This window comes from Suricata suricatta, chromosome 4, assembly GCF_006229205.1.
Source record: "Suricata suricatta isolate VVHF042 chromosome 4, meerkat_22Aug2017_6uvM2_HiC, whole genome shotgun sequence".
Taxonomy (NCBI): domain Eukaryota; kingdom Metazoa; phylum Chordata; class Mammalia; order Carnivora; family Herpestidae; genus Suricata; species Suricata suricatta.
Window position 1 is genome coordinate 143276707 of NC_043703.1, and position 13432 is coordinate 143290138.

General features: G+C 49.6%; 1 protein-coding gene across 1 annotated transcript in view; it reads right to left on the bottom strand.

The window, feature by feature from the left end:
• The window catches only part of PLB1 (phospholipase B1), an 89245-nt gene extending 77333 nt beyond the window's left edge, over positions 1-11912 (bottom strand). The window contains exons 1-8 of the mRNA XM_029938560.1: positions 11870-11912; positions 8964-9054; positions 8587-8638; positions 6744-6830; positions 3330-3392; positions 2474-2553; positions 2112-2190; positions 668-763 (exon numbers count right to left, since the gene is read on the bottom strand). Coding sequence (XP_029794420.1) covers positions 668-763; positions 2112-2190; positions 2474-2553; positions 3330-3392; positions 6744-6830; positions 8587-8638; positions 8964-9054; positions 11870-11912 — 591 coding nt within the window. The remainder of the gene's footprint in view (positions 1-667; positions 764-2111; positions 2191-2473; positions 2554-3329; positions 3393-6743; positions 6831-8586; positions 8639-8963; positions 9055-11869) is intronic.
• Positions 11913-13432: the final 1520 nt, after the last annotated feature.

Consider the following 13432-nt stretch of genomic DNA (forward strand, 5'->3'; position numbering starts at 1 on the left):
CAGGAGCCTGGAGGGAGGGACCATCCCAGATGCACAGTCCTAAATCCTCAGAGGAAACTCACTGAGCATGCACGGACCCACTGTAGTGCTCATGGTCTGGGCAGCGCCCATGGGATAAGAGGCATTTTCCCAGTGACCTGGGGGATGGGTGGGGACAACTCCAAGCCCCCTCCCTTCCAGGGCTGGACATAGAGTGTGCAGAAGGAGGAACAGTGTGCTGCCCTGGAAATCCTATCCCGAACAGTCACAACAGCTCGGAGGAACTGAGGGCTTCCCAGACCCAGGTGCTGCTCTGAGCTCACGCAATCCTGACAATCACCCTAGAGGGAGAGGATGTTAGTAATGGCCCTGAACTCACAGATGAAGGGCCAAGGCACGTAGAGTGCAAACAACTCACCCAAGGTCACACAGCTGGCCCATCCCAGAGTTAGGACCTGTCTGGCTGGAGTCCATGCTCTACCTTTGGGCTCTTGTGCCTCTAAGAATCTACCTCATGGGGCCACCCAATCTCGTGGCAAAGCCATCAAGAAAGTAGAAGAGAATACGGCATCGTTTCTCCCCCAGGACTGCATATGCTAGGCTTGCGGAAGCCCAGCTGGGCTGTGGCTTCTATGGAGGGGGAGAGGGAGAAGGCTGGTCCCACCTCCTCGCAGCCCCCATCACTCACCGAGGGTGCGGTCTCGGGGAAGAAAGGCTGGAAAACCACTGCAAAGGACTCCTTCTTGTTGTACTTGCTGGAGGCCAGGAGCTGGTCCCAGCTTTCCTGAAGGAGGGAGCAGAGACGTGTGAAACCTGAGCCCGAGCAGGGCCCAGCCTGGCCCATCCTCCCTCCAGGCAGTTCAGAGCAGCCCCTGGGTCAGGATCCACCATCTGTGTGCTTCTGAATGAAATTCTATTCGGAAGCTCCCCCTGGTCTCACACTTCGAGGCCCTTTGATGAACTACATCAGGTTTTCATTTTCCCCTGAGGTCTCAGCATCACATGATACCAGAGATGGACCTGAAGTATATTCTTTGGGAGCTCAAGTCCTCACCAGCCCAGCACGAGCTAGGGCCACCACGCTCTTCTCAAGGGCTGGGTTCTCTAGAGGGATGGGCCATTAACTACTTCTAAAATGTCATTTCCAAAGTGAGAAGTGCTGTATACAACTTCATACATGACTTTCTTCTTAAATAAAAATCACCATGTTAGGGGCACCGGGGTGGCTCAGTATGTTAAGCATCCAACTCTTGGTTTTGGCTCAGGTCATGATCTCACGACTTGTGAGTCTGAGCCCTGCGTCCACTCGGCACTGACTGTGCAGAGCCTGCTTGGGATTCTGTCTCTATCCCACTCTATCTCTCTGCCCTCCCAACCCTCTCAAAAAACAAACTTAAAGAATTTAAATCATCGTGTTAACACACATCAGGAGGAACTTGTGCTTTGAGCTGTTTGCTGATGGGGATGAGGGCGCCCCCTAGCCATCCACACACACACTTGGGTCTCTTCTCTGAACTAGAAGGCTCATCATCAGGAATCCTGACTTGCCCATGGGCTGTGGTCTGGGGAGCAAGCCCAATCCAGGCAACGGCAGCTCACCAGCCATAAATGCTTGGTACACGTAGTAATGACAACTGAAAACATTTCAGAATAAATTTGCAAAGTTCTTCCTGATTTTTTTAAGTTTATTTATCTATTTTGAGAGAGAGAGTATGAACAAGGGAGGGGCAGAGAGAGAGGGAGAGACAGAATCCCAAGCAGGCTCCATGCTGTCAGTGCAGAGCCCAACACGGGGCCCTGAACTCATGAACCAGGAAACCATGACCTGAGCCAAAATCAAGGGTCAGACATCTGAGTGACTGAGCCACCCAGATACCCCTTGATCTGTTACTTTAGGTCCCACCACTGCCCTTCGCCCCCACCAGTATTTAGTCCCCACTGTGCAAAGCACCGAAGTATCGCCAGGAAGTGAATGAAGGGTAGCTCTCTTTGGTCCCTGACTCTTAGTACTGAATTCAGTGGGAGAAGTTCGACATTGACAAGCTTGCTCCCTCCTTGTTCCTACAAGCCCTGTTCTCCTGGGGGTCACCTGCCCCCGTGGGCCAACAGCCAGTCTCCCGGGGTGGGCTCACCTGATAGGACCACTGTGTCACAACCTCAGAAAGCTTCGAGGTCTCCCCTGAGTATCTGCAGGGGTCTTCTGCGAGGCTGCTGGTTAAAACAAGCCAGAAACGAGAGCATGGGTGCAACGTTGGCCATTCGTACCGCCCAGGGGGGAAGGGAGCTGGCCGGGGGAACCTGGAAGTTGCTTAGGGAGTATGGGGGGAGAAGCTGGAAGTCGTAGAGGTGCAGGAGAAGGAAGGAAGGAGGCACGTGTTGGGAAGGATGAAGGGTCGGATCGCTCACAGGACTGATGTTCACAGGGTGCCCTCACTGTGCCTGACACGTGGCGGCCAATCAGCAAATGCTGGTCTCACTTCCCTTCCCTTTTTACCTGAGCTGAGTCCCTTGCTGCCAGTGAGAAACGAGCAGAGCCTCTGAGAGATCCACCAGGTTCACAAATGCTCTGGGGACCTAGGAAGATAGGAGAGAGAAGATGAGCATTTGCAAGGTCACCGCCATTGCTGCCCAGGGGCTTCTCCAGAACCCTTGGTCTGAGCCTTTTTGGTGTGAGGTTGGACATGGCGGGCCCCTCTTTGGTTAAACACCTCCTTTGGGACGTGCTTGGCTGGGGTCTGTCCAAATCTGCCAGCACTGCCACTGTGGAAAGAGGTCATTCGCCACCCCTCGTGCGGGCAGAGCACCACCCCACCGTCAGCAGGGGCGTAGGGCCTTGCTGGGAGCGGGACTGTAACCCTGACAGAAAAGCTGCCTCCCCGGGGATCAGTGGGCTGGGGCGAGAGCCACAGAGCCCCCTGGGTTCTCAGAGCTCCCTGCTCATCCTGTCAGGCCAGAAAGGGAAGGCCCTTGTGCTGTCACTGTCTCAGACTCAGAGGCCTCAGGAAAGAGGAGGGTCACTGAGACCCCAGGGAGAAACTGTGCTCTATCCCTCTTCCTCCCCAGAAGTCTTGCTCAGAACTATCCTTGGATTATGAAGAGCTCTATACCTGACCCAGGTTTTCCTCAAAAGGTGAGAAGACTGGGTCCTCCACACTCTTTGTTTTCCCTTGGGTCTTGGTCTCCCTCTCGAGTCCATTTGCCATATCTCAGTGGAGAACACTGGAGAATAAGCTGGAACCTGCCCCATGAGCCCTTGGAAGGGTAACTTCCTCCCAGTGGCCTGAGGCATCCTTGGGGAAGGGAAACCCCGGGCGTGTGGTCCGTGGGCACAGGGGAGCTGCACGTCTCACCTCTTGGTACAGGTAGTCCAGCGCCCCAGCCAGCATGTGCAGGGCCCCCGGCGCGTGCCTGTGCTGGGAGAGGAGACGCATGCTGAGGGCAGGCGGGGACGGGCACGCGGGGCCAAGGAGGTGCAGGCTCTGCCAGCCTGCCCCTCTCTCTCCCCACCCCCTAAGTCCTTAAATCCAGGAATAATTGGGTTCCCCCTTTGAACTTGATTTTCTTCAGATCAAAGTGATTCCATCAGCCTCTGGGAGGAAGTCTGATCCCAGATTTTGTCCATTCTCTGACTTCCCCAATCCATCATCCACCAAGAAAAACCAGACTCTCTCAAATGGGAAGTTCCGTGTCAGAGAAGGGCAAACCAAGGTCAGGGCCACTCTAAAGCTCACAAGGAGGGAGGGGAGACCAGACTTATTCACAAATAAACTAGAGAACTAAAAAAAAATTCTTATTTATTCATTTTAAGAGAGAGAGAAAGAGTGAGCGAAAGAGGGCAGAGAGACCATCCCAAGCAGGCTCTGCACTGTCAGCAGAGAGCCCGACGCAGGGTTTGAACTCACGAACTGTGAGATCATGCCTTGAGCTGAAATCAAGAATCAGAACGCTTAACCCACCACAATGCCCCCCACTTTTTTTTAAAGTTTAAAAATCACTATTATCTGAAGAAAATCAGGTCCCAAGGAGGAACACAATTACCCGTGGATTTAAGGATCCACGTGGGCCTCAAAACTTCTGCATGGCACACTTTTATTAGAAACCCCCTTGCCACATGGGCCCCTAGGGAGAAAAGGGCTCAAAGGAGAGACTCTGACCCAGGTCCTATTACTGAGTATTTAAAGACACCTCCTACCTGGCCAATTCTTTGTTTGTAATGAAAATATATAAACAAACAACAGGATCTCAAAAATCAACCCTGGTTTACCTTTTCAGGGTAAAAAAAAAATAACTAATAATAAATTTTGCGACAAGACAAACTCCTAAGCAGCCTGCAAACCAGCTGTCCCCTGAGGCGACGTGGCTCAGACAGGAAGATGTGGAAAGCCTAGTCGCTGTTCTGTCTCCTGGGGGGACACAGGCAGGGACTCTGCAGACAGCTGCCAATCACTCGGGCTGGAGCAGCGCGTGAAGGGCAGCTCCTACCCCACATCCCTGCTTTGATGCAAAAGTGTCCTCTCAAGGCCAGCTCAGCCCGCTCTGTCACCATGGGCAGCAATAAAGCCTTTTGTCCGTTTCCTGCGGTCTAAGGGAGTCTCTCCCTGAGTATGACAGTCAGCATCACGCTTTCCCTTCCGAAGAGTCTTGGGAACTGCCTAGAAAGATCCTTGTTGCCCATCTGTACCACATTCAGGGCATCCCTCTTCCCCAGGGAACCCAGGGATCCCTGTGTGGTTTGACTCCTCTGTCAAGCCCTGAGATTCCTCAGTCAAGGTGATGGCAAAAGGGTATTTTAGCTTTGACTTTAATGTGTTAGCTTTTTTTTTTTTAAGGCAAAAGCATTTGTGTATTTGCCTAACTAAAAATAAGAGTAAATAAAGCATAATGAATACATGCATATGGAAATGCATTGTGTAGGCAAGAATGCCTAAAGGCATAAACACATGAAAGAACACAAGAATCCATAATGCTTGAATAGGAGATAAAGTGTATAGAAGGAATCATGAACGAGTGTGAGTATAGAAGGAATCATGAACGAGTGTGAGCATCAATGAATGCATTCAAACATTAAAAAAATTAAGCAAATGTTAGCATAAACTCATTATGAATACAATAGCACATATCTGCATGTAAGAAGAAAGGATGAATTCATGTATCAATAGATAACTGATGGATGGATGGATATGCAGAGGAATTCAACAATGCCTAATTGCTTGTTTGAGCACTTGAATGCATGAATGCATAAATTCATGAATAAATGTTGGTGTGTATAATGACCAAAAAGGGGAGCAGAGAATAAACAGGGCATGTAAATTTCACTTGGCATTGGCGAAAACAAAGAGTAAACTAGAAAAATAAAGGTTCACGATCTATATGCTACAAATCCAGGAGCTCTGCGAGAATATTGTTCCACAGAAGCTGGTCAGGGAAGGTGGGCCTCCCTCACCATTCTCCTAGGGCTCAACATCGGTAAATGGAAGCGGGGGCCGGGGGGGGGGCGGTAGGGTTGATGGTGGGGCAAGAATCAGGGAGAGCATGGGGCATTTGGAGGAAGGCAAGAGCATATGCTGTGGGAGAGGAGCACAGGAAAGAGGACAGCACCTCAAGAAACTTCACCCACCCATTCCTGTGCTATAGCCTGGTGGGGGCCCTGGACGGCGCTGAATGCACAGTGGGCGAATAACTGGTCTGCCAAACATGGTTTACAGGCCCAAGGCTTCAGCCTCCTGAGGAAGAGTCTGTGTGCCATTTATATCACCATAGCCTGGGTATCTAAGCCACCCCTTTGTTTTTGTTTTTATAGTTTATTGTCAAGTTGGTTTCCATATAACACCCAGTGCTCATCCCCATAAATACCCTCATCCATGATCATCACCCCCCTTCCCTTTCCTCCTTCCCCTTCAGCCCTCAGTTTTTCAGTATTTAAGAGTCTCTCCTGATTTCCCTCCCTTCCTCTCCCTAACTCCTTTTCCCCCCTTCCTCTCCCCATGCTCCTCTGTTGGCTTTCTCCTGTTAAACCTATGAATGAAAACATATGAAAACACATCTGTCCTCTGCCTGACTTATTTCACTTAGCATGATACCCTCGAGGTCCATCCATGTTGCTACAAATGGCCAGATTTCATTCTTTCTCATTGCCATGTAGTATTCCTTTGTATAGATAAACCACATCTTCTTGATCCATTCATCAGCTGATGGACATTTAGGTTCTTTCCATGATTTGGCTATTGTACCCCTTATACTTTGAACTGATCCTAACCAGGACTAATCTCCAGTAAAGACTTAAGTCATAAACAGTCATCTACATAAATAATAGACACAGCCACACATTTCTCATCCAGTTCCCAGGAATGCCAAAGAGCCTGGAAGTTGTGGTCTACCTACATAAATACTAGCTTCCCCTTATAACTAGAGCCCAAGGTGACAAGAGTACACATATCCTGCTTTATTTCCCAAATTCAGCACTTAATACAAGCAGAGCTACAAGAAGCAAATGAGTTTTAATGCGGAAGCTCGTTTTCCTTTGTCGCAGAGTGATTATTAACTCATCCTCTCTACACCTCAATTTGCCTTCCTTGATATGAAGGATGGTACATTAAAAACATGGTCCCTCTTGAGCCCTTAGATGTCTAACACCCATTTCTTTATCTGTCTGCTGCCCAAGTTCTGAAATAGCTGCCATCAGGTCCCACCTGACCTGTGTAGACCAGGCAGGTTTAGGGTCGCTTCTGCTATGCCCCTCCTCTGACTCCCAGCCTGTAGCTTACCTGTTGGGCAAAGGGACAGAGGTGACCCTGGCTTGTGTTACTAAAAAACACATTGATGAGCTTCCAGTCATTTTGAAAGTCAAGTTGCTGAAACAAAGGACAAAGAGCATAAAAGGAGAGAGTAGTAAGACCTGGCACCAAGGAACTTTTTCCTTTTCAAGTCTGTCCATTTCATTACCCGCACCCATAAAATTGTGTTTCTGAATTTTGTTTCCAACGAAGAGGCACATGGTGGGAATCTCAAGTTGTATCACCGCTCTAGAAGGCAATTTGGCAAAATGCATCAAAAACTATTTTTTAAGTGAGTACCTCTTGATCTATTAATTCCATTTCCTAACATGTATTTTAAGGAAACAAGGAAACATGAAAGATTTAGCTGCAATGTGCAGCCTTGTTTATAAGCATGAAAAATTGGAAACAACATTAATGTCTAAAATAGGGGATTGCGGTATAAGTGGTGGAACACTCATAAGATGTAGCTGTTAAGACAACTCTGGAAAATGTAATTATTGTCATGGGAAATATTACATCGAGAAAAGCAGGTTATAAAAAGTAGCTACGTCTAGTAACCTATTTAATAAAATATATACAGATAGATGTGCTTCCAAAAACTACGGAAGGAAATATACACCAAGTTAACAGCAATTATCTTGGGATATCAGGCTGAAGGATGATTTTAATATTCTTTTTGTTTATCTCTGTTTTCTGATGTTTCTATAATGAACGTGTATTAGTTGCAAAACAAAAAAAATAAACTTTCATTTTGTTTTTTAAGAGGTGCACTTGAGAAACCTTAGACTGTGACTCAGGCTACACTTAGATTTTAGCTCTAACTGGCTGTGTGAACTTGGACAGTTCATGACCACTTAGGACTTCAGTTTCTTCATCTATAAAATTACGGGATTAGGTTCAGGATCTCCTAGCCATTCTCTAGAACGTTAGGAGTATTCTAGAAATTCTGGAATTCTCCCAGTAAGGGGAAACACTTAATAGCATAGCTCCTGCGCTTGTCACTGTTCCTGTATCACCTGGAATGACCTAGCTTTAATCCCTGAACATGGCCCAGGTGGCATCTTCCCTTGGTTCTGGCAGTCCAAGCTCGGTGCTGGCGACAGCCAGCTTGGTAGCAAGGCTTGCCTGGATCTGGTACTTGCCTGTAAGGAGGCCACAAAGGATCAGAGGATGCTTATTACAAACTCATATGAGTAGAGAGTGTCTGAACTGGTAGGAGAATGGGTTTGCTGAGGGCTGGAAGCTTGCCCCTGGCCCCAGCACACGTGCCAGTCTCAGAGCCTGAGGCCACCCTGCACGCTGCCTGAGACCCCAGCATGTCTGACACAGGACCTCCACCTAAGAACTAAAATGAATATGAAAATAACAGTAATCATCACCTCAATGTCATTGACAACTACAGGCTTCCATGGGAGCAACACCTCTGTGCCAGGCGCCTCTGACACTCCACTTATTCCTCCCTGAACCTGTGCCGTAGCCTCTTTTATTACCCTCATCTCATAAATGTAGAAACTGGGGCCAACTGATAGGCGGAGAATTCAGGATTCACACTCAAACTGTCTCCCTCTGGACCCAAGCTCTCATCTGTCTCCCCAGGCGAGAAGTCGCTTTCATCTGCTGACTTTTGGCAGGACCACATCGTGAACCTAAGAAGTGGCCCTGTGTTTTAATGGACTCCAGAGAATCGCCGCAGGAAGAGCATCTTTGGAGAGCCCAGACCATCCTGGGCTCGGGGCACGGGGGCAGCGGGGCACGGCCTCCCGGTGTGTCTGGACTGATCACCTCGCAGGAGACACGGGTAGCCTGACCTCGGAGTCAGGAGGGTCCTCACCTGGCTCTCCCTCATGCTCCGCACCAGTCCTTCTGCCTGTGCCCGTAAGTCTCTGCAGGGAGGGAGGGAGCAGAGAGGGAAATCAGTCCAACAGAGCTTCGTAGAAGCTTGCCCCTGGCCCCACTGCAGGTGCCCGCCTCAGAGCCCGAGGCCACAGGGCACCTCCCCTGGCTTCTGCAGGGCACTGACCTGATTTTTAAAATTAGGCCCATCAGGCAGACTGAAATCCATGCAGGAGACACATATTGACTTTGATTTAATACAAACCTTTATATCTAAGCCCCTTTGACTTTGCCAGCACCCACCCCCCAGCCCACCCAGATGCCCAGAACAGAGAGGGGTCCACAATCCCAGAGAAAGCCAGAAATGGGACTTACTGAGCACCAGTGTGGGCTACCAAGGTCTTCCCAGGGGCGCACAAAGGCCTCAGAACAGAGGGGTTGAAGTGTCTGATGATGTCTGAAAGGACTAAAGAGAGAGCAGCTTTGAGGCTGCGGCCCTGCCAGCTGGGGGGACCTGGAAAGGCAGACTGCCCCCTCCCCCCTCCGTAGGCTGAGGTCCCAGGGCGGCTCCACTATTCCAGAGCATGCCCTTCACAACCTGCCATGGGCTGCGAGACCAGCCTCGGAGTGGGTCCCTGGAAGTGAATGGTGCGAAAAGCTAGCACCTGTCCAGAGCTGGACCAAACCAGAGCTAAGTGCTTTACATGTGTGAAGGGGAAACTGAGGCAGAGAGAAACTAAGTAAGCTACCCAAGGTCTTGTGGTAAACTAAGGTTGCTAGGATTTGAACCAGAGCTTTGAAACACCAAGGTTTTCACTGTCATGCACCATCAACTCGTTAGGGGAAGTCTGCTAGGACCGGGACCAGGGTGGGCTGCCTCCCAGCCCCCCCTTCTTCCTCCTGAGAGTGACAGCAGGGCGGGAAAGCTCCGGGGAACACACGTCCCAGAGCTGACAGCCAGAGGACCTCTAAAAATAGTGCTGTCAGGAGCAGTTAAGTTGTGTCTTGATCCCAAGAGAGGAGAGGGCAGAGCGGGGAGAGTGTCATAGGAAAGAGATGCCTTCCCCCACCCCCAATCCTCCTTTCCTTTTGCCCCCATCAGAAGGGCCTAGCGCTTTGTAGGAACAGAATCCAGCCCATTCTGTGCAGACACCCGGTGGGAAGTCAGGAGATGGGTCTCTTGGCTTTGTCGGCCTGGGCAGTCACCTAAGTCATGTGTGACTCGTCTTCTTCCTCAACCCAGACTAATGAGCTTCCTTTTCTAAGTCCTGACCAAGTCAAAGGAGGACCCCTTCCCCAGGTGTGGTGAGAAAACAGGAAGCTGAAGACAACAGAGACAGCGTGTGCACACGCACATGAGTGTGTGCACACGCGTGTGCATGTATACGGGTGGCTGAGGGAAGGAAGACACTTTCCATCCCTCCCTTCAGGAGAGTCTGTGAGAGCAAATGACAAGACATAAAAATCTGGTTCGAGGTCTTTGGGAGAGAACTGCTTTCCAAAGTAGAGGTATTTGTATTGTATTACTCCTTTGTGATCAACTGTGACTGTGAGCTTTTCACATAAATCTTCCCATTGTTTCGTTTTAGGGCTGCCGTGTGGCTCATCTGTCCCTTGCTGCCTCTCTCTCGATTTCCAGTGAGGTCACAACAAAAGGCACAGGCTGTGGGGCTGGACCACCTGAGTTCAAAGGGACTCTGCCACGTACTGATCGTGTAACTTTGGGAAAGTCCATTTACCTCAAGACTCAGTTTTCCCATCTGCAAATGGTCATGATGGGCAAGGGCATGGATAGATCTGAAGAGCTCAAGGGTTCTGGGATTGAAGAGCAGGTGGGCTCAGCCAGAGAAAGTTGGGCCAGCCCCAACACACCCCTGCACTGGCCTGGATATCCCTAGAGCCCTTTCTCATTGGCAGACCAGTTGCTCCTCTGCGGGCTTGGCCACCTAGCTGAGCTCCTGGGTCGGGCCCTCCGCCCCGCCCCCACTTTTCCCTTGTATCAGGGAGCCTGGATGCACTGAGAGCCACAGGTGAGGACATTCAGGTGCCCTCACTGCCTCGCCTCCTGCTTCCATGAAACTCTTGGTCACTCTTTGCTGAACAAGAGGGCAGCCAGGACTTGTTACCATGTGAGTGAGGGACCAAAAAATGGAGTCAAGTTGAGAAATCAGGCAAAACAGCATTTGGATTTGTGCTTCAGAGCCTAAACTACATCCCACCTTCCCAGACACCCCAAATATCCCACTATATTTCTTTTTTCCTACCATTTAAAGGTAAATAGGGCCAAACCTAGGAAGTGTTGCAATGGTCACTAAATCAGTTGGGATCTCTTCTTTTGGAACACTTTGACCTTCTGCAAGGGGACCCTGCCACCACTTTGGTAACCAACATTCCCTCACCTGTCAGTCAAATCCTGGAGGGCTGGACATCTGGTCTCAGCCTTCCCTGCTGGATGGGGAGGGCTGCAAGGAGGGGCATTATCTTATTCACCCCTGTCCTTTGCAGAGATCCTAGTAATTCCCAGGCCCTTGGAGAAATTCGCGGGCTGCACTCATTGTGCCCACTGCGTGGAGCTGACACTCCGGGGTCTTTGCTTCAATTATGAAGGGCAAGGTGGTTTCCTTGTTCTTGGCTTGGGAGCACCAATCATAGGTGACTAATGTCCTGCTAGGCTAATGCAACAACATTAAGGGACTTGGGGGCTTCAGAAGGACTTAATAAAGTCCTAAGGGACCTTTGACAGTAAATGAAGAAACCCAGGCCACAAATTGCATCTTCGTATGTGAAAAGGCCAGAATGTTAACAGCAATCATCTCTGGTCCTGGGATTAAAGTTAATTTTTATTTTATTTCATTTTCCTGAACCCAATTGACATATTTATTTCACAAGTAAGGGAATTATTACAAAATGAAATAGACTGAAAATTAGACCTGGGTCTTCTCCTTGGTGCAGGGAGAGGAGAGTGAAGAATGGTGGAAAGTTTCCCTCAAGAAAGTGCTACAAGTCCAGCCTTGGGGTCCTCGGGGAGAAGGAGCTTCAGGGCTCTGCCACACCTGATGTCTCCCCCAGGTCCCTTGACCTAAAGCCTCATGCCTTCTTTTTGCTCAGAGACCCTCGGACACATTTCTCACGCCCCCCCACCTTTGAGGTATGTGACTTTTCATACCCAGGCTCCATGATGAAGTAGACAATAGGATACATGCTCTTCACTAACCCAAATACTGCTGGGTTGGGAGGGATGAGGACAATCTGAAATGTGGCCATGAAAACACAGGACTCACCTGTCACCACTTCCATACATGCCTGCTGTGGCTTTCTGTCCATCCTGCAAGTAAAAGCAAATGTTTAAGCATCACACTGCACCTGTCAAGCCTTCCCCTCCACTAACGTGATCTAGTTCATAACAAGCTGTGGCTCAGCCTCATTCTGGGTCTGGATTTATCCTTCCTGTAGTCAGAGACACACCACAGATGGCTATGGAGCCACCAGTATAGGATGAACAGCTTTGCTGGGTCCTCCTCTAGTTTGGCCCGAAGCTGGAAGGGAATGTAGCTCCAGGTGTAGAAGGAGAAGGGCCTTGGCCCAACCCTCCATGCTTCCCCCAAAGCAGAGCAAGGGAGCAGGTGGTAGGAAGTGAGAACTCCATATTCAGCCCTTTCCCCCTTTTCTCCCTATTCACCCAGAGGGCTGTAGGGGTATGTGTGGGCACAGAAGTGTTGGACGAGAAGGCAGAAGGCTGGTTTTTCATCCCTGTTCTGCCACCTGCCCCCGAGGGCACCTGGGGCAAGCCATCGCCTCCCTGGCCCTCAGGTTGCCCCACCAACCAAGTCAACAGATGAGAGCAGATCCTATCTGAGGCTCCCCTCAGCTCTACGGCTCTGTGGTTCTAGGACAGTTACCATTTTTGCTTCTCCAGGTCGACGGTCCCAGAGTCTGTAGACTGGAAAAGATAGGACATGTGAAAAGCCCAGCCAGGGAAGGCAGCAAGAACCTGTCCCTGTGAGACCTCGGCTGCCTCCTACCAATAAAAGGGAACCCATGGATTCAGGGAAAGGCCAAATATTCTCATGAACTTCAGGCTTCCTACACAACAAATTTGTTCATTTGTTCATCAGAACCCAGAGCAACAGAAGGTGTGAATGCTTTCTTCTGAACAGGAAAGAGCAACAGGAGAGCTTAGATTCAAATGCATATGTAGACGTTAACCTCCACATAGACACGAAAGGCATTGTTTTGTTGCATGACCTTTCTAATCTGAAATTCTGTTTATTGACGGTCTTCCTTGACTCAACTGTTAACAGCATGGGGGCAAGAGTCTGCATCTGCTTTGTTCTTGACTATATTCCTTGGACCCAGAACAGGGCCTGAGACATCATAAGTAGCCAATAAATATTTGCTTGATAAATATTTTTTGAATTAATGAAATTTCTGATTTTCCTCTCAGGAAAATGCTGGACAACACAGGACACTTCCTGCCAAAGATGCTCCCTGACTGTAGGATGGAGGCAAGACTGTGGGAACCCATCTGGGCATGGTTTCCTTGGCAGGCTCCTCGGAGAGTCTGGAGTTGTGCCCAGTACAGACAGTACTCAGTGTGGATTAGCTCTCATTAGTAATAGTATTTTCCCAGGTTCTGACACAAATATTCTCTCTCAGACTTCCTAGAAGTTAGTGTCTCCAGGTATCGTGGTGACAGGTGACAGCTGTACTCACACTACCTACACCCAGTCTGCTGCGGCTTCTCTTTAAAGAGCCTGTCTACCCTTAACCACCCTGCTCAGTGGACAACGAGCCTATAAAACTGAGTCACACCTCTTCAGCCTTCTTGGGAAGGCAGGCTCACC